The sequence below is a fragment of the Mycetomoellerius zeteki genome, unplaced genomic scaffold (genome assembly GCF_001594055.1).
Source record: "Mycetomoellerius zeteki isolate Tzet28-1 unplaced genomic scaffold, Tzet1.0 scaffold79, whole genome shotgun sequence".
NCBI classification, from domain to species: domain Eukaryota; kingdom Metazoa; phylum Arthropoda; class Insecta; order Hymenoptera; family Formicidae; genus Mycetomoellerius; species Mycetomoellerius zeteki.
In genome coordinates, this window is record NW_017257819.1 from 1218716 (window position 1) to 1240208 (window position 21493).

General features: G+C 30.6%; 2 protein-coding genes across 6 annotated transcripts in view; both read right to left on the reverse strand.

Moving 5' to 3' along the window:
- LOC108729759 (uncharacterized) overlaps window positions 1-6746 on the reverse strand; it is a 96655-nt gene extending 89909 nt beyond the window's left edge. For all 3 annotated transcript variants that reach the window (XM_018459027.1, XM_018459026.1, XM_018459025.1), the window contains exons 1-2: window positions 6101-6746; window positions 4509-4658 (exon numbers count right to left, since the gene is read on the reverse strand). In XM_018459027.1, the coding sequence (XP_018314529.1) occupies window positions 4509-4587 (79 nt within the window). In that variant the 5' untranslated portion in view covers window positions 4588-4658; window positions 6101-6746. The remainder of the gene's footprint in view (window positions 1-4508; window positions 4659-6100) is intronic.
- An 8172-nt stretch (window positions 6747-14918) lies between these two features.
- On the reverse strand, window positions 14919-21300 carry ATP6AP2 (ATPase H(+)-transporting accessory protein 2). 3 transcript variants are annotated; one of them, XM_018459021.1, is made up of 8 exons: window positions 21158-21300; window positions 20737-20864; window positions 20093-20332; window positions 19662-19970; window positions 19438-19524; window positions 17707-17904; window positions 16062-16170; window positions 14919-15324 (listed from the first exon to the last, which is right to left on the reverse strand). In XM_018459021.1, the coding sequence occupies exons 1-8, from the start codon at window positions 21198-21200 to the stop codon at window positions 15245-15247; spliced, it is 1194 nt and encodes a 397-aa protein (XP_018314523.1). In that variant the 5' UTR covers window positions 21201-21300; the 3' UTR covers window positions 14919-15244. The 3 variants fall into 3 exon arrangements, with proteins under 3 accessions (XP_018314523.1, XP_018314524.1, XP_018314525.1); XM_018459022.1 differs by lacking the exon at window positions 17707-17904 and adding an exon at window positions 18481-18561 and having other exon boundaries at window positions 14921-15324; XM_018459023.1 differs by lacking the exon at window positions 17707-17904 and having other exon boundaries at window positions 14925-15324.
- Window positions 21301-21493: the final 193 nt, after the last annotated feature.

Below are 21493 nucleotides of genomic sequence, written 5' to 3' on the forward strand. Positions count from 1 at the left end.
ATTATATAAAATTATATAAAAATATATATAATTATATACATAATGCTGTTTAACTCATACATAATTATATGTAAATTCCTCTATATGTATATATATACATAAAGATTCATTTTTATACGTATTTATATATGACCTATTGTAATTTGTATATTAATTTACATAATTATATATGAGATAAGTACGCTTCGCCACAAGATAAAAAAAAATTTTTTTCCACCACACTCTTCTCGTAAAAAGAAAACGCTCAGGGATCTTATAAGAAGGCATATGCAAATAGAATTGCTGATTCTCTTGGAAATTTCCAAACTCTTTCGGAGTGTTCTTTCTGCGTCTTTGAAAGCTGTAACCGTCATATGTGCTCTCAGATTGGGATCACAGAAGTGAAGCAACGCTAGATGTGAATACAGCTTGGGATGAATAATTGTTTGAGAGTATCTACAATGATATTTATTCCCAAATGTCCATTTATTATAATTTTGTCGTGTATTTTTTAATGCGATGCTAATTAATAATATTTTAACAACAAAACTGAATTAATTACACAGGCCTGCATGGCTTTGTTGATTGGGATTTAACAATGTTTTCTTACGTAATTTTTTGCGCTGAATCCGAATCCGGCTACAGAATTAGCTCTATCACGTCGAGATATCCTAATCTAAAACTGCCAAAAAAGCCGTTTTCAACCATATTTTAAATTAAATTAAAAATTAAGAAAATTTTTGTTGTCAAATCCATCAACGGTATCACTTACTACTATACGGCTCTTTCAAAATCCATTTTGAATCATCTCAAAGCGATTTTTTCTTTTGGAGATGTACCTATTCAAAGTTCAATAAATTGTACCTCATAGGAGCTTAATCCATGTATCGTATTGTATTAGAACAAACGGTATTTTTGGACAGATTAGCTCTTCTACCTTTTGTCACAGAATATTTTTAAATCTGCGAGAATTGTTATACTTTCGCTGCTCATGTCTTATTAGTATTTTATGTTGTTGTCTCTATACGAAGGTAGTTCGAAAAGTTCTCGGCCTGACAGAAATAACGCTACAAATATATATCAAACTGCTATAATTTTAGATAAATTTGATCCTTTATAGGATTACTGTTAAAATTTCGGACAGATGTGTTCATTGGTTTCTTTATTTCGGTCATGTAAAGCAGCCAACTTTTGATTTTTTCATGACAATGCACCCGCTCACATTTCTGTAATTGAAGAAATTTAAGTGAATATATTGCCATGATGGAACCAAATGGTTGCTTTAGGGCGTGTTCGGATTCCCATTCGGATGTTCCTCCGGTGTCATGTTATTCTTGTTTTACTTTATTGTTAACATGCTTGATTTTAGCTTGTTATTAAATTATATTGTCGGGTATGAATATAACAAGCTACAATAGTATAAGAATTTTTCATGAAGTTCCAATGTAAATTAAAATATGTTGAAACAATCCTGAGCTTTCTATAATAAGAAATAATCCAATATGTGAGTAACAAATGTGAATTAAATTTCTGTTTCAATAGTCAGAGATCTTTTAATAACTTCCAAGTACGGAATAGTGTATTGTACAATTACGTGGATTGCCACGGGCAATAAATTCGCGCGGCAAATATCTACAAGCGCGCGAGGGCGTGTAAATTCTCGATGCGCAGACAGTCGCAAGTGTCAGTAGTAGATTATATAATGTGATGTTGGCGTAATTATACCGGTTTTTTGCACAGATAAGATCTATTAATCACGCCGAGCAATAGTATCTGCTTAGCAGATCGAATAATAAATTCGATATCTAGATCGAACAAAGCGCGTCTCGGAATACAGAGAACTTGAAGGAAATTATTAATAATTTAGGAAACAACAAATGCAAAAATAATGTTACGCCTATTAAAATGTATATTACTTATATATCGATCTTGATATTTCCAATAATGATCATACTTTCTGTTGTAATATGGAATAAAACATTTTTGAAAACGCGGGTATTGCTCTTAAAAATGGAAGGAATCTTTCGGAAAGTCAAACGTCGCAAACGTTACTTCAGAAACGATTAATTCGAAAATATGCAAAGCAAGCAGATGTTCTTTTCGATTGCTAAAAGATTTTGGACAAAAGTACTGGGGATATCGAAAACAAATCTCGGACGAATCATATAGACGACATTCGGATCTCGTAGCACGGTCCATTTGTAGGCTTCACCTGTCGCGTGTGAATGAGTCCCGTAAATGACGTGCGGATATTTATTTGCCGACGACGTTAACAGTCACGAATCATGCGCAAATTCACGTAATTGTGTGTAAACGCACAAGCAAGCGGTACTTAGCGGGCGTATTGTAAGCGTGACTCGTCGACATACGAGTACATGTTTTGGCGAGCGCGAGTGTATTCAGGAAAGACTTAATCTTTCGTAACTTTGAAAAACAATGTGCGTTTTTTTCTAAAAGTCCATACAAAGAATTCCGAGTCTCCTTTTTTGTACTTGTATTAGTTATTATTCGTATATTTAGCAGAAGTCAAAAATTGACAGTTTTCTGTGGGGAGGGGGTAGTCACACAATTTGTAGTTGGGATTAGAGCTCGGGAGACGTTATTAGCGCTATTTGTGTCATTCTATCTTTATCGTTTATTCGACGTAAAACAAGAATAAAATGATACAAATAGTGTTAATAACATCTCCCCGAACGCATTCCAGATAAAATGTTAATTTGCGTATTAATACAATATATTAACAATTTAAAATTTAACTTAAAAATTGTGAGGAATAAGTATCAACAATTTTAAAGTTTTTCTTTAAAATAAAAATTGTGAAGTCATAAATTTGTTCAAATTTCAAGACGAGCCTCCTTCAGTAAAGAAGCTTTTCATAAAAAAATTATTTCAAACAATACGAATGAAAAATCTCATAATGCTTTTATTTTATCCTGTATGGATCTTACTTACGAGAAAATACAACACCGTTGCGTCCATCTGTGATAATGTCGCGTACTATTTGCGGGTGAATTTTACATCAATTTAGCCTTACTTTAAAACTTAGGAGAACTCAAAAAAAATTTCAGATGCAATGGAAATAATAAAACCTTCAATTTTTTTAAGATTATTTTAAAATCAGCCTTGAAATACTTTATAGTTTTTAAGTTACTTTAAATTAATCTTTTGTATACTTTAAATTACCTCAAAAATTTTTAAGTAAACTCTTAATTACTTTTAAAAACCTTAACTTCATTTAAAGTAGATTTTCCCAAAAGAGGCATAATAAATAAATATATGTATGTACAAAAAACATATACTGTGTGAATATATATAATATTTTTTCAATTCATAATCGATTCTCGCTATCGCGAGCAAAAGAAAATTGCACGGGTCGCGCTATCTACCTGAGAGTCATTAGAATGATATCAAATAAGAACGGTCGTTATATATAAAGCCAACTTATTCACTATTTTTGTTGCGTTGCTTTTTGCGTCACATAACATCATTTACGTAACAATTGTCTGCTATCCCAATGAACAAGGAATTAATAAGATCGAACGTTCAAATCAATGTGTATGAATGTTCCAAAAGATCTGGACAAGTTGGTCAAATAAACACATTTTCAAATTTTTATTTTAATCTTCAAGTTATTGATATCCCAAATATTTATAACGTATTTAATAATTACTTCACGATTATTTTGATGTTTACTGATAATTTAGAAATATTTGCTTAAAGTTGGATAATTTAATGTGTATATTTTTTTATAAATGTAATATTGCATTTGCTAACATTAATGTAATATAACATAGTTTTTAATTCATGAAGCATAAATTTTAATTTAACAATATTCTGATCTAGATATAGTAGCCATAAAAAATATAAACGGTTTTCTTGGTAAATATTTATAAATTTATTCTTTGTGCAGCATAAATTTCATGACTTTACATCACAAATAAAATTTTCGATATAAAAGTGTTACGCGATATGTCTTACTTTATGTGTTTATAACCTGTAGAGAGAAAATAATAAAAAGAGAATTAGCGTCTAACAATAAGTGCTATTGACGCAATGGAATATCAGTTTCCAATATATAGAATTAATGTAATAAGAATAGTTCGCAGACATTTTGTGATATATTGCACTGTTTTATTGTTCAAAATGCGCGCGAAAAAAAATTCTGGTCTTTAAAAATTGAAATAAAAATTTAATATTTAGACTTTAGTTAACCTTTTTCCAGATTTTAAACCGTTGTACGACGTATTTTACTACTAAGAAATAGTCTGAATAACGGTTATTCAGTTTGATCAAACAATACTTCGTTCGCATGATAAAATATCTAGATAGCAGGTAAAAATAGAAAAAAAAACATGGATATCGTGACTAAGAGACTCGGAAATGTTAAAAAAACTAAAATTTATTGCGATAAATAGACTTCGACATGGCTTTTTCAAGACACAGTCCGATACCGTTTCACTTTTAATCTTCTTTATAAATTTCAATGCAAAATGATAGCATTCATTCAATGACAAATTTTAAAAACTTACCGATGCCCTCGACGACATAGCGATTTTTAGCGTCCATATTTGTGAGCTCAGTGACGCTCACAACAATTCTGACACTCATTGTCCTACCTACGTCCAAAAGTTCCGAGTCCTGCCGAGGGTCGCAGTGTCAGACATTCGGCGTCTTCGGATCTAATTAACAGACAATAATGTCATATGTTAAACACATAAGAATCACACTGATCTTCCTCAGCGCATTAATAATACGTTATAATTGTTTGTCAGAACGATTCAATATATCAACTTATCGATTCAATCATCTATTTGTTAACACATGCCGGGTTTTAATAGTTTTAATAGTTTGGCTGCATTCAGAAACTTTATTCGGGTGGTATTATTTTATCTTTGTTTAACATTCAGTAAACAATACTTGAGTAAAGTATCTGAACGCGGCCTTAAAAGAACTCGAAACGCATGTAATGAAGAGCATGATTGCGGTAAATTTTTTACTTTATTTCGTATTTAGTTCTGTTATCTTAATTTCTTTCTCAATAATTCCAATAAATTCTGACTGTTCATAATGTAAACAAATTTGTTTACATAAATAAATTATATAATACAGGGTTATATAACTGAAGGTATAATTGGAATGTCACACCCAAAAATAAATTTAAAATATAAAATTAAATTTTTTTATATATTTTTTATTTTGAGATAAATTATTTTAAATATTTAAAATTTGTAATATTAATCTGATTTTTTAAACGTTCTTCAATGATCTTATATATTATATATCAAACTCAATTCGACAGCAGTAAAAAAAGTATTATATTTTATTCATATAAATAAATTATCGAAGAAATTACATATGGATGTGTGGAAGATATATGTAGATACTACATACGCAGTAGTATATGTAATAGACTTGGAAAATTGAACAAGTAGAAATGACTCATTCTTTTCACATTTTTTTTACGTTTCACAGTATATTACAATATGCATTTAAAATATTTCTAGCTTTGCAAGTCTCAAAGTCGACTCTTTTAGAAATAAAATCTTAAACGAAATTTTCATTACTTTCTATACTTTTATTTCATTTATTTTCTACTGAAATATCATAAAGTATCAGAGATTATGAATTGACGATTATGATTAACAAATGCCTGGTTTTGTTTCAGCCAATTCCAACGAGTTCATCGTGATAGACAATTATCAATTGTAATTGTCAATTTGTCTGAAACGAATTTAATTTCCAATCTAAAATAAGTATACAGCTTTAAGCCGTAAAAAATTGATCAATCATAGATGAGTCTTCTCATTCGACTATGATTGGTCAATTTCTTATGATTTACTATTCTAATGAATGATGTAAGAATACCAAGTGTTTTATTGAATGCGTAATTGGATGACTAATAAGAAATTTATCCCAAATTTTATGGGCCAATATAAAGCCGCTATTAGAAATTTGTCCATCAGGTATAATTAATTATGTACAATAGCTATTATGCGTAATGAAATCATGTACTCTTATATTCTTGTATTCTTACATCATGCTCTATTGTGGACATTGCATAAGGTGTTGAAATCAAATTCGTCCGCAAGTCCAGAGTCGTTCGATACGAACAATAACCAACCTGAGACGATGTAAGAATCCAAAAATGTTTACTTTGACGAGAGGAGCGATGTGCGAGAATCAGTAATGCGCGTCCGCTCGGACTGAGAGTCGCGACGAGTCTGCGAGAACAGGCTGGACACTTTCATTAACACAACACAATAAATGAGAACGAAAGTCACGCGCGCGCGGCCGTCCGAAACTTTAGTAAACGCGAATTCCCGAAGTGCTTCTGCGAAGGCCGTCCAGACGCGATCGCTGATCCAGGAAGACGATGAAACGTGGCTGATGATATCTCGACAGGAAAAGACACTTACAACGTCCTCCACGAGTAAGACTCGAGTATCGCCTTGAAGCAATGGGTATTTTCTTCAAGAACGGTTGATTATCTTTCTCGGCTTTGTCTCTTTCTCGGGCTTCCGTGAATGTTTTCTTAAGTTTCAGTCCTCTCCCTCCAAAATTTTTCAAGACGACTGTTTACGTTTATTTTATTTTTCTTGGCACTTTCCTTTGAGCTTTCTAGCCTTTTCTTCTGCGACTGACTGCTTGTATCGTTTCCAAAGATATTTAACACATATCGATTCATTAAAACTGACCAGCGTACCATCTTTTCACCGAATATCAATTTTTTTCACTCTAGCTATTTACGAAATTTTTTTTCTGTTACTTTTTTAACTTTACTATGTATAATGAATACTATATAATCTTTATTTTTTTTAATACGCAGGTTTTTTTTCGTTTATGAATTTTTCAATTTTTTTACTTTTTTGCTCAATTTTTGAAATTCGTCTATCTCAATCTCTCAATTTCTTGTTCGATTTTTCACATTTTTCTTAATCTTTTAAGTTTTCTTCTTTCTTTTTTTCTTACATCTGCATCTTTTCCTCGATCCGTTAAAGTGTAAAATCCTAGTAAATTGATCGATTTAACGGATTACTTCGTTTCACCTGCTTTGTTCCATTCAAAGGCTTCCGCTCGTTTAACTTGACTGGTGGAACGTTTTGCTTCTCACTTGATTAGTAGAATCGACATCGGCTTTGGCCGCAGCAGCGGCGGCGTCTCGTTTCGTTACGGGTGTGCAGCGCGTTTTCCGCGGCCTGCGACCTTGACGAGTCTTACCCGACGGTGTCGGTAGCAGCAGCAGCAGATTGACATTACGTAAAGCCGAAGTTGCGACGCTTAATTTGCCGGCCCAGCGTCGCGACGCCCCACGGCGCTTGCATTAACACTACCTCGAGGATCATTCTTCAGCTATGAAGAAGAGATATTCACCGAATTCAGCAGTGGAAACTTTGAAGGTTTTGGAAAAATTCTAGAACGTTTACGGAAGATTTTTTCTCGATATCGTATAATCTTTTCACAAATAATATCTCTTCATTAACGTTTCTCATTTACTAGCATTTCTTTCTAAGCATATTTTTCATTAAGGATCGGATACACATTTATAAAAATATTCTTAGAAAAATGTTTTTTTTAGCGAGTATAATCTTGTAAAGAATTTTTCTCCGACATATATTTTCTTTTATAAATACTCCAGCTGAAAGTGTCCTTTTGTTCTTCCGGCAGATGTTTCTACAAATTTATCTTTCAGATAAATTTTTTCGTGTAGCATCTATTTCATTAAGACCATTCATAAAATTTCTTCTCAGAAATATCTTTTTCAAGGAGTTTATTCTTGACTTGTTAGAATATCTCTTACAAAGTTTTTTCGATAATTAATCGCTTTTATATTTCAGAAGCGAGTCGAAAAATATTGTCTTACTGATATTCTAAATGAATGTTTCCATATTTATCACTTAGAATTCTAGAATTTTCTTCATGTTGTAAATCAGCCATCTTCCTTCGCGTCGAATCACCAGCGAATAATTGGCGAAATGATTAATATTTTTTTACACACTGGGCATCATATATGACAAATCGTTCCGCTAATAGATTATCGTTTCTTTATTATTCTTAATTTACGATGTATGGAAGAAAATATATACGCAACACACAACTTGTTTATATCTATCGTGAATGGATATTTTTTTTATTACAATTTCGATCGTTATAGTACTTTTCTGAAGACATTAAGATGTAATTATGAATTGCGCGATAACTAATGTATAATTTTGAATATAGTTAAGAGTTGAATTTAAATCACTACTTTATGATAATCTTTCCTAATTACAATTATTCATTGTATTTCATTCAACAATTTTTTAAAACTTTTCTACTCTAATCCTTTAATCGCGCATTAATGTTCAATAAATGTGAAATTTCTTTTTTCATGCATATAATATATGTTATCGATTTAATTTTCTTAAATAGCTAAACAAAGAGAGTTCAGGAAAAATAAATATATGAAAAAACGAATCAAATTAAAAGCAGAATTTAAATAAAACAATAGAATCTCAACGAATTCAGATTTCACTGCTATAGATACGTCAAAATAATCTCTGAATTTATTTATCGCGATGATCGTTCTTATACTTATATTTATTATAATGGATTGAATTCACCGAAGCTACATTGGTTTCAGTCTCAGAATTTTAAATGCGACTTTCAGAAACCAAATGATCGATCGATTGTCCGGAGATGATATTTTTTTAGATCTTTGATACGATGTGTATTTTTGAAATGGGATTGCGATCAACCACGTGATAGATGTGGAATTAATAAGTATGATTGGTCCCGAAGTAGCACGGCAATACATGTACCACGTGATTCCGCGAACAATACAATGCGCATCTTCCCGCGATGCAACATGTTCGATTAATTTCCGTTTTGCTAATCTTCGAAAATCAAATGGTTCCTAATTACCTTCTATGACAATTATTAATTCTATATATACATATATATGTATATATTATTATATATTACCATACAACCCATAGAATTGTTTGTAATATTCCAGTTGATTAATTCTTAATAATTAAAATTATTAAGATGTTTAACAGCAAGGAGTTCCAACAAATTAAATGTCTCTTCAAGACATTTACATTCTCCACAGTACATAAAATGTTACGCAAGTAAATGAAACTATTTAATATAAATTTATAGTTTGTCGAACTACATAAATTACCTAGACTATTAATTTAATATTTAATTTATCGTTATAATAAGTGAGTGAGATATAACAAAAGAAATTTCACATTGTATTAAATTTATCAAAAAAGATCGCGCGACAATCACAGTTGTCTTTTAATTTATCACATCTGACAATCGAATCTCTACATTAGCGCGCAAGTCGATCGATTTGGAATCTCGTAAAACTTTTGGAAATTTAAGATTTCAAGATCGATATTTCGTACATTGCAAATTTTTTAATTGTCCTCTGATTCTTCGACATAACGAACCATTATCTTGCCTCGCTATCACTGTGACATATTCCCCGATTTGAAAATCCTATTGCGATTTCGCAATTGACACAGCTTTTCGCACGCGACGACAAACGAAAACAAGATGCGGGAACAACGCGCTCGGACGACAACCTCGGTCGCGTGGTCAGTGCATAACGACAAATAAATCACTACACTGGAAAAGAGAACGACAATCGACTGGCGGACGACAGAACTCACTGCACGCGACAAGAATCTCGGGAGAACCTGCGACAATCGCAAATACATCAGACTGGCGAAAAGCCAGTCGTTCGCCGTCGTAACACGGCAGGTGTTGTTGGAGAACCTGAGGTGGGGTAGGTACGCAATGAGAGCCTAGGTGGGGACTGTATTTGGTCGAAAGTGGGGTGAAAACCTTCACCGAGAGGAGTCGACCTCAGTTGTTATTGCTGCATGCAGCATCTATATGTCACGGATCCTTGATGTCACGACTCAAATAGAGATATTCTTTTCTGTATTAGAGACAGAGGAGAACAAAGTCCAGAAAAAACATTGAAAGAAAGTAAAAAAAAAGATTGGAAAGATTGGAATAAATCTAAATAAAAATATTGAAACATTTGACATTGAGACGCTATGCACACATCAATCTCTTTAATTTATAATCTTTTAATTTAAATAAACAAAATAAATAATTTTTATTGCAAAAAGTTTTTATAACTCTATTATTTACAAAAATAACAGTATATATTTAAATCAAACACGATATGTATCAGAACACATATATAACACGCACGTGTATTATAAATATGTATGCCTATTCTGCTATACAATTTATACATATATGTATGTTTGCATTCCCTTTAAATGTTTTCTTGCAACTTCATATATAGGATTATAATAATTGAATTCTATCACGAATTATAGCTTATCTAAAATGATCGAGATTCATATCATCACTATTATTATTTAGCTCACATTATGTTCTCGTTTCTCTTGTGTGTGTATGTTGATCTCTTACTTCTTATTTTCTTTAGAATTTAAATCTTGTATACAGAGAAAAACTTGTATTGTATATTCAATGGTTAACCCTCAAAGTACTTGGGGGGTCCGTTGGAACCATACGAAAAAAAAAAAAAAAACAAAAACTATATTTGTCTCATTTTCATAAAGATTGATTTGTAATGATTTAATTAATAAAACATAGATTTATAAAATTCTTGTGTTTTCATTCCAGTTTTTTTGAATCGATGTCTCAGGCATCAATTCTGCAAAGTTGATAATAAAAATTTGAGTAAAAAATTATTGAAAACCAATATTCAGCGATTTTTAGTAATTAATATCTCGTTAATTATTGCGAAAATTGCAAAATGGTAGAGGACTTTTCGACTTAGTTTAGTCCGCTCTCTCTACACACAAGCACTGTTACCAAACATCCTATATATTAACAGTAATGGTCGCAATTGTTGCAAGCGCAATATCTTTATATTATAAATTTTCGATATAGCTCAGATTTTTATACAAATATATTCTGCACTAAATATAATATATAAAACATATATTTATTTGTATACTATTAAGTGTGAAAACAGAGACTGAGAAATGTTCAATACAACCGAAGGAGGCTACATTTAGTCTCAAGTCTTTCTTGATACTAATAATACTGTTGTGTGAATTTTTACAAAATTCATTTTATTTGAAAATTTATATAAAAATATTGTTAAGACTCTCTATAATCAAATATGGTCTCCACTCATTTGTGTTAAATATTTATTTGAATTTGATTCGTCAAAAAGCATCGTATATAAAATAACAACACTCTTTAATTCGATATACATCATGCGTATCACATACAAATCCTTGAAACAACTTCAATCTCTGTAGAGATATTCCATACAGAAAAATGTATGTATTAAGAATTATATTTATCTTATTTCTTAAGGAAAGTTGCTTTTCAGGATTACACACACATGCACATAAGCAAGAAATATGTAATATCGATTGAAATGGACCGGTAGAGCTTTGAGATTGTATCGCCAGTGGCAATTATCAATAATACGAGAATTGCCAATCATTAATCACGAGCTGATAAACATTATTGTTACTAATATAAAAAGTGATATACCACTAATTATGTCTGCTTTTATTGCGCACTTTGAGATTTAAATGTTTGACAAGACGAAGTTATAACTGATGATATCTTACGTAACAAAAGAATAAAATCAACAGCGATAAAATAAACAGAATTATGAGTTCATTAAGGAAAAGAACGAGATAATTAATTAATTCAAATAAATAAAAGATTTAATTAAATAATTTATAAATTTGTAAAATAAGTTATGTAACTACCTTTTTTTTTAATTTATAAGGTATTTGAGCTGAATAAGGTCCACCTAATTAATTTTATTTTTTTAAATTCTATTTATGGGGATATATTGAAATAAACTAAGTGAGAATCAAATGTTTACTTCATTCACATGCTGTGTGGTAGTTGAGTTCACAGCACGTATATTTGAGTCATTTATATTAAGAGTTTGATATTTGCTTATGAGATATTTAAGTATTTTGTGTGAAATTAATTTGTCATTTATATGTATTATTCCAAAAATTCGAAATATAGATAATAGTTCGAAAGTGCATTATATGCGGTTTGACGTTATTGCGTAAGTAATAACAATAATTCGTAGTGTTGTTGTAAATTTATATATACAAAGTAAAGTACTTAAAAATATTCTATGTTTTCTTCAATTAAATTGAGTTTTTCCATCAACTTCGTATGTAAATAGTACAATGAAAATAGATAAAGATGAAGTTCAGAAATAAAATTAATTTTTTGTATTTTAAAATAAAAAATATAATGCAAAATTTTTTATTGATATGAAATAGTGACTTATTTAGAATATATTTGTTTTTATTATGTCATACACAGAATGCACATTCATGTATCTTATTTATGACAGAGATAGGTATGTTAAATAGAAAGACCATTAAAACAGATCATTAAACGATAATCAACAGGAGAAACGTATATCATACAACGATATTTTTATTTTTTAAAAAACATATTTTTAAAAATTTGTAAAAAATATATGAATTGTATAAAATATTTTCTTTTTTTTATAGAAAATCAGTTTCTGTAACTAAAACGATTTGGGAACAAGAATAGGAGATTGTAAAGAACACTTTTCTACTCCATGCTAAAGGATGTTTTGACTTACAATTAGTTGAACATAAAAAACGTTTGAATACTCTTCGAAAGCAAATTAAAAGATTAAAATCAAATGTACAATCATTAGAAGATTGAATAAATAAATAAATAGATACTGATATCTTACTGGTACATATATTACGTTTTTTAATACTCAATACTTTTCTATATATAAGTAGTAGTTGGTTAGTAGTTAGTAAAAAATACGTCTTATTTTTATCAATATTAATTACGTTAATTAATTTCATATTTGTCCTTGATATAAAAAAATACCACTTTAAATTATTTTTTCATTAATATTAAATAATGAAATAAAGTAAATTTTTTCTGAAACATTAGACAAAATTACTCACAATCAGTAAGACATAATTACTCAGTGCATCCAATTGAATTTGATATTAGATTAAGATAGTTACAGCTACAGATTTTAATAATGGCTAACATTGACTAATTTTTATAGAATGTTTATTCAGATGACGGTAATGACTAATTTTTTCTTTCCATAACAATTTCTTTTGTTTACATAGACGACTTCTTCACTTATCGAAATAATGAAAAGACATTTATCAGGAGTTAAGAAAGCGCCATTTATTCCTGATTTAAGGAGATTTGCCGTAACATTACATTTTTGTTCGGCTACAGTTTATGCTTAAAATCTTTTAACCTTTAGACCACCGGGATTTTAAAATCCAAAATTATGGATACAGTTCCCTCATAAAACCCTATAATAATCCATACATATGTCTGCCATACATTGTTCGATATATACGAATCATCGCATGACGCCATATAGCGTCATACCAGTGATCTAGAGGTTAATAAGTTATTATCTAGTGATCAAACAATACGAAAATAGTATGAGACAATTGATGGCGCGCAAGCCTGGATTACGATGAAATCTTTAACTCTATTCGACAAAAAGTACAAGAAAGAAATGACATTATTAATGTCGTGATTGATGAAATGGCAATTTGACAGCCTGTTCACTCATAATTATGTTGGTTTTGTTAATGTAGGTTCTGATTTCACTTACGAAACCACAATGATTTACATCAAGTAACAAACGTTATTTTGATCATTAAAAGGGTCGATGGAAACATTGAAAACCCAGCCGCAAAGTATCTCGAATTAGCATCTTAAATTCTTAAGATTCTTAAGATTTTACTTAAAATGATTTTGAAATTGGTTGAAATAAAAATAGCTATGAATATCAGACGTTTTAATAATGTATAAATAAGCTTTTTAAAAGTACTGTTTAAAACATTTTAAAACATGTTTTTTTTTAATATTGTTTAAAACATGTTTAAAACATTAAGAACATATTTTCAATAAAAAAAACACAATGTTTTGTTCTTTTTTAAGAAAAACATGTTTTAAAAAAAAAACATGATTTTTACCAACCCTGCTTTTACCGTTACTGTTTATAATAACAATTTAGTAATAACGTTACAATTTTTTATGACTGTAACGATAATTAACTAAATGTTAAGATTGTTTTAAAATTAGAAAACCCACTTTTAAAAAGTAACTCGTCACCATTACATGATATTTATTGAAAAAAATAAAAATAATGAGTAAAAGTAATGTGTTATCTCGTTACAAAAGAAACGAGATATAAGTAATGCATTACTATTCCAACCTTGATGTTACCGTTAACGGTGGTTAACGTCATAAAAAGTTCGCAATATCATTACCAATCGTTATTATAACGAAGTAACGAAAACAAAAGTAACGTTATAAGTAAGTATTTGCTATCTCTAAATTAATCAGAAGACACGGTAGTATCTCGGCGCTAAGCCAAGCAACACACACTACCGTATTTCTTTATGAATATATACTGTATACATATGTCCACGGACATATCACGATAAAAATATCACATTTTCCAATATTTCGAAAAAATATTGTTACGGTACTAAATACCAAGCAACGTGAGGCACAGGCCGCACGGGGATGTAAATTAAGCATCCCAAAGGAATGAAATGGCCATCATGTCTATGTCGTTCATTCCAAATTCTAAGAACGGGCGAAAAACTAAAATTGTGAATGTATCATTGATACATGCACAAATGTAGTAAAAAAGATTCATTTCAATTTTTCTATTATTTTTCATATAAAATATAACGATTTTCCGAAGATTCTGGATCAAAAACTAAGACATTTGAAAGTTTGTTCCGGTAAGGATTTTTCATCAGCTTGAAATAAGTTACAAAATATTAAAATTTGAAACAATTTAACCAAGACCCATTTTCCATAAGATTTGTGCGAGGTTTTTTCTGATAACGACAAAAATGCATAAAGAATTTTAATTTGTATGATTATGTTATATTTAGGACAATCTTTAACTTTCAAGAGAATATACAAACTTCCAGAAATTTTATAATACAACAATCATTTCTTATACAGTTATGTATAGCCTTGCTATTTAAATAGCTCTGATGAGAGCTTGGATTATCCAATTTAAAGAATCCTTAGGATAAGTAATAGAAATCTATTTTCCTACTCTTGAACACACTCGAATTAAAATTGATAAATTACATATATAGATGCTTCGACAATCTACATTTTGCACAGAAACATATATCACAAAATTATGTTACTTATATATATTTTATATATATATATAATTATGTATTTACACTTAATTATCTTTCTTCATTCGATTCGACGTCATCCTATAAATGATAGAGTCTCGTCCTGGATCCATATTGGCGATGGCGACTAAAAATATTAAGATATTAAGATCTTATCATTGTGTTTAAGTTTTTTTGTTGAATGATTAAACATAATAATCCAAAGAACTGATTAGCAACTTACAAATCTTTGTTTTTGTAACATTTAGTTATTCAAGAGAGTTGGGAACGTTAATTATATATCTTAAAAAAATAACGCGTTATCGTTACAGTTACTTTTCGTTAAAAGTAACTCGTTACCGTTACTAGCTACTGATTTTAAAAAGTAACGAATCCAACCAGCAATATCGAAATATCCGACTCATCCAATAAAAACTAAAATAACGATAAAAATAACGGCTGAATCATCACCATTACTGTAAAAATGTAACGAACAGTAACGAAGTTTTATATATATATATATACTGTTATCGTTACAAACAAAAGAGTAACGATCGTTGCCGGAAAAAAATAGCGGCGTTACAAATAACGCATTACTTCCCAACTCTGATATATACAGTGTGTAACAAAAAGATCGGGCCTAAAGATGCTCGAGTTAAATGGGACAACCTGCGCGCGTACGCACGTATGCACGCACACACAAATTGTACAAATTGATATCTTGCAAATAAACCCAACCAGATTAATAAATAAAGGCCACTCGAATCAAAAAAAGTTCAAATTTCTGATTTTAAATAACGATCAGAATATTTTTGAAAATTTTATCACACGTTCAAAATAATTTCAAGCTAAATAAATAAATCCTGTATCTACGAAAATACATACTACAAATGGCTAAGAGCGAGAAGACGAAAACAACACCGAACCACAGCATTATGTTGAATATGACGGGATAGTTTTCAGTGTAAGTCTTCGCACGGCCAGAAAATTCAGGCTGAAACAGAAAGATCGTTGTAACAAAAAGATAGACACAATTTTCGAAACCTACGAAATCTCAATTTTGCGAGAGTCTCTCTCTCGCTCATTCACTCACTCACTCACTCTCTCCTTTTTCTCTCTCTCTCTCTTTTTTGTAGTACTTGCTAAATTTAAACTAATAGCACTCTACATTTTTTCAACATCTCTGTACGAATAAGATTAAAAAATTCAGCGTATTAGAAATGCACAAAAAATACTAAGGTTTTCAGAATTAACATACAAAATAAGTTAAGAGTTTGTAACTTATCAATAAGATCTGCTTTCAATACTTGCTAAATAACTAATTGGCTGGTTAAATCTTTCCTAACAAAAATTTGCTATCAAAAGTTCATTACTTATAAATTCATCATGATTAGAATATATGCATGCAATTGGACATAATAAGCCTTCATGCAGATTATAATTTTGCACTTGAGAAGCACGAGACAGAGCAAGCCCGAAACTGTCAACATTTATATGCAATCATATTTATGGTAATTGATCCGGAAGAAATAACTTCTTGGACTTAATTCCTTTCACTTCTCAAGTACAAAACTTGCTATCTAAAATTTGCCTCTTAGTTAAAAACAAATCAGAAAAGAAATCATAATCCTGTCCTACGCTAGGAATGGCAACGGTCGAGTAAATGTGAATGGGCCTAAAGATAATAAAAACAGAGAAGACACGGCACAGATTCTCCTACACAAGTACTTGAAAGAATCCGCGCTGCAGTTCTGAAAACTCGTATCCGTGATTGTTATCAGTATCAATAAGTCTTCTCTGTTATGATTATCTTTAGGCCCGTTCACATTTACTCGATCGTTGCCACTTCTAGCGTATGACAGGATTACGATTTCCTCTCCGATGTCATTATGATTAAATATCATTCACATTAACCGACATCTATAGCAATCCAATGCAAAAGAAAGCAGTGTTATATAATCTTACTAGCGATTAAAACTGAATTAGATAAGTGTTGAAAATATCTTGTTAATAATGTTTAGTTCTACTGGAGTACTTGATAAACATTAAATTAATTATTCATCTTCTTAGAACTCAAGTGCGCTAATATTCTGGCAAAGTCTGGCAGAACGAAAATAACTGAAGGACCTAGAAAAGGACTTGACAAGTCACATTTTGTCGAATTTTTCTATGCGCTTAAATTTTGAAATTTTATTATTTAATACAGCTTTTTTAAAATAATAAGTTTACTTAAGCATTTCAACACATTTGATCGAAAGATGCGTTTTAAACCGTATTCATTAAGTTTTTTCTGATTTTTTAAATTTCTTTCCGTAAGTTTTTTTACACAATTTTTTCATATAAAATTTACTTCTCTTTCGATAATATTATATTATTAACCTTAAGAAATTAGTAAAAAGATTAGTAAATATTGTTCACTTATTATGAAATCATACAATGGCATCAAAACGCAAAAACTGAGACCAAAAGGACTTATCAAGTGTTTCCCTAGACCCCTCGATTGCGATGCATGTTAATATGTTTGCGATACCTGTCCTATTGTCTGTGTATTAGTATTTATCTTATACTCCGTATTAACTTCGTCGGACTTGTCCGACGTTCCACTATTATCCTGAACGCCCGTACGTTCAGTAGCGCTGTCGAGTGCTGTGTTGGATTCGATAGTACTACTCATTTTATACTCCTCTTCGTCCATTTTATTATTTTGCTCATCTTGCTCGTCGGCTCGCTACAATCAGTGTTGTTCAGTATCTGAATGAAGTGATTAAAGCAAGCCCAGTCCTCAAAACTTCAAAGATACTAGAACTTGAAGGACTTAAGTTTGTCAAGTACATTGATTTATCGATTGAGTTCCAAACTCTATTTATTTGTACGGATCTTGAGTCATTTTAAGGATTTGTCTATGATAAATATTCAGCTCATAACCAAACTTTGGAATTTAATCGAGCTCATATTAACAATTTCAAAGATTATATTAGCGACTATGTAAATTCATCGATGGCAATTTATTGGTGGCAATTCACCGATCTTCAAATTTTATCGTTCAAAGATATCAGAATGTCAAAGATTTAGCGAGTATCTATATTTGTCGACACCAAGTTTTGACGATTTGTTAAAGTTTATTTGAAGAAAATATAAAAAAAAACGATGGATATTGGATAGACAAGTTTGTAAGTTTGTTGATTAGAATAATTAAAGAGTAATTCGTCGTGTTCGCGATATCCATGCAAAAAGCTATCTCTAATTTGGAAAAAAAACACTCTCAATCAAATAATAGCCCATGCAATGCGATTCGACACGATACCTTGATGAAAAAATTATCGTTAATGTCTGAACTAATTGGCGCTCCTTTGGCAGTGGATTTAACATTTTTAGTCTTATGAGCCTACAAAATACCCCGTAATAATTAAAAATGGTACAAACGAAGAATAGATAATTTTAAGCGAACTAACACGGCGATTCTAAAAACCCAATATTTCTGAATAATTGGAATAAAGTTAAATATTGCTCAAACCAATTTAATGGTCTTTTTCGTCTTTTCTATTATCTTCCGGAATGGAGAATAAATTTTGATTAATTAGTGTTTAGATAAAAAGTATGATATAGGTATACTTACTTAATAAATCGGTTGCAAAATTAGTTATATCATATAATATTATATAATATTATACATTATACATATAACATTAAATATTACTTTGTATCAAATATATTATATTGTACAAATACAAAAGTGTCCCAGACCTACCACTACTTATTAATGGCAGATTCTTCAAATCATTTTGAAACGAGAACTTTAATATTATAATATTGAAGTTGTAATAGTTTTCAAATATAGTGTTTAAAGATAGCCAATCGGGTTGTTCAAAATTTGCCCTTTCTTGTTCGTTGCATCAGTCAAGATGTCTTCATATCAGATATTAAAGTTTAAACATATATATTAACAAAATTTTATTATCTTTGAATCTATCTTTTCATAAAGTTAAGTATGAAATAAACTCATAGTTTTATAAATTAAAAAATAATCCCGCGCTTGACTCCTACTACCCTTGTTCTTTCATTGTTTTTTGACTTATAAGGAGTCTTAGTTAGGTTGATTTATTATACGTTATTAATATAATTATTGTATTCTTTAATTATACATATATATATTTTTCAAATATATATTTCTTTCTTCATTGTTCTCGAAAAAATTTCAAATAATTCTGCTTAAAACACATTAAATTGTAAAATTTATATAAGATACTATTGAATAACTTACCGGAGGGGTGTCTCTGCGCTTTCTCTCGAGAACGGATCGAGCATTTCTCACCTTCCAAGCATCGTTCGTGAAAATTGCAATGACAATCTGTAACAGATATTCAAAAGCAAATTCTGAATATGTAATTATATTCTTTGTACAACGAACTATATGCAAATATGCTAAAAAGTAGTGATTTTTAATCATTGATAACATTTGCAGATAAAATGAATAAATTTGTGTACCTTGCCGTTATAAAGGTTTAAAAAGCCCTCGGAAACATGTTCTATTCCGTCATTTAACAACTTAGATCCCTCCTCAGCAGCTGCAGAATCGTTTCCATGCTTATCCAAGAGTGATTTGAACGTTGATATTATCAGCCAATAAACATCTGTATCAGAATCATGCTTTTTCGCAGAAAATGCATTGTCACCAATAGCACGAAGAAGCTGTATCTCCTCAATAAATTTACGATCTTCCTCAACCTCTGAATTCAGATTGTTCAACTTCTCGATATTAGTAGGTTTAAGCTCACCGAGAGCTGACTGGCCAAGCTGTATTAAAAATGTCTTATTTAGTGTCTAGGATCTTTAATAATAAAAACTCAAATTATTAAAATAAGTTTTGTTTTTATATGATGCTATTAAAACTATCAATATGTCTATTTAATACTTACAGCATCAACTCCATCGCTCAAGTTAATCCTAACCAATGTGTTGTCGTTGCTTCGCTCTTCTACTCTGCTTCTAATTGCTTGCCAAGTCGTTTCTTCTACTTCGTCAACAATCAGAGAATAGGTGACTAAAGCTTTGTCTTTTAAGAAAGGCAGTAGCCCTACTCCATCAATCACTATAGCAACCAATGCCTTGGGCATTGAAAATGGATCCCGTATGACAAGGCTATGTTCTGAATCCTTCTGTAAAGTCACAAACATATTTCTGTTAGAGTAAATAACTTTTCAAATATAACATAGGTCTGTTTTTTTTTTTATCTAAACTTCTCATACAGTTTATCTCTTTTTTTTTCTCCAACATAGAGAGAGAAAAGGAGAAAAGATGAACTGTGCAAGAAGTTCAACTAAAAACAACAGGCTTCACATCACAAGAAAAGTGACACATATATATATATGTAATGTCATTTCAAGTATACTAGATACTTGAAATTTTGAGAAATAAATTTTAAAAAATTCATTGTTTTTAGATTTACTTGACGTTGCAAAAATTTAAATTTTTGCTATTTGAATATTTTAAATACATTTGAAGTTTTCTGGTATATATATAAATATATCCAAAAATTTAAACAATTCTAGATATGATATACCTGCTTTCCAGTATAACCAAGAATTGCCGACAAGAACTCCTTAAGACAACTTTGTTCAATCTCTCTATTTCCAGTGAATCGTATACTGTCTGGTGAATGCAGAACAATGAATTCGCCATCGGCATGGACTAGAAAGGCAAGCACTAGGATAATTAAATTGTAAGGACGAGTACAGAGGCCTGCCTCTTCAATAAAGCACAGCTCAATAAATTTAAAATTCCAAGAAAAAAACTTTGTTCTAAAATACAATTAAGTTTAAACATTCCGAACATTTTCGAAAATAAATATAAAGAACATTTCGTAGACTTTTCGACAAAATATCTTGAAAAATGGATTGACTTCCATAGAAATTTGATCACAAAAAACTCGAAGTATTGTACTCGTTTTGGAAAAGATTTCTCATAAATGAATGGAGAATTACCTGCGGCAAAGACAACGAAGAGTATCGATAATTGTGGAAGCATGGTTGCGTGCAAAAATGATTAAATTCGAAAGATACTTCTTAACTTCCCCGATGTCGATCAATTTCGGACGTGATCATGTGATCATGTCAGATGTTAGATATGTAACACATTTAAGCCAGTGTTGCCAAATGATCTTGAAAGTTGTGCCCTAAAACGTATCGTAAAATCCCCTAAAAAAACCCCGACAGCTAGAAGCAAATTCCCTAAATTTTCCTCTAATGCTGGATTCACACTGCATCCGATTTTCGTTGTACGACGCTCTGCAACCAATCAGAAAACAGGATTCCGATGAA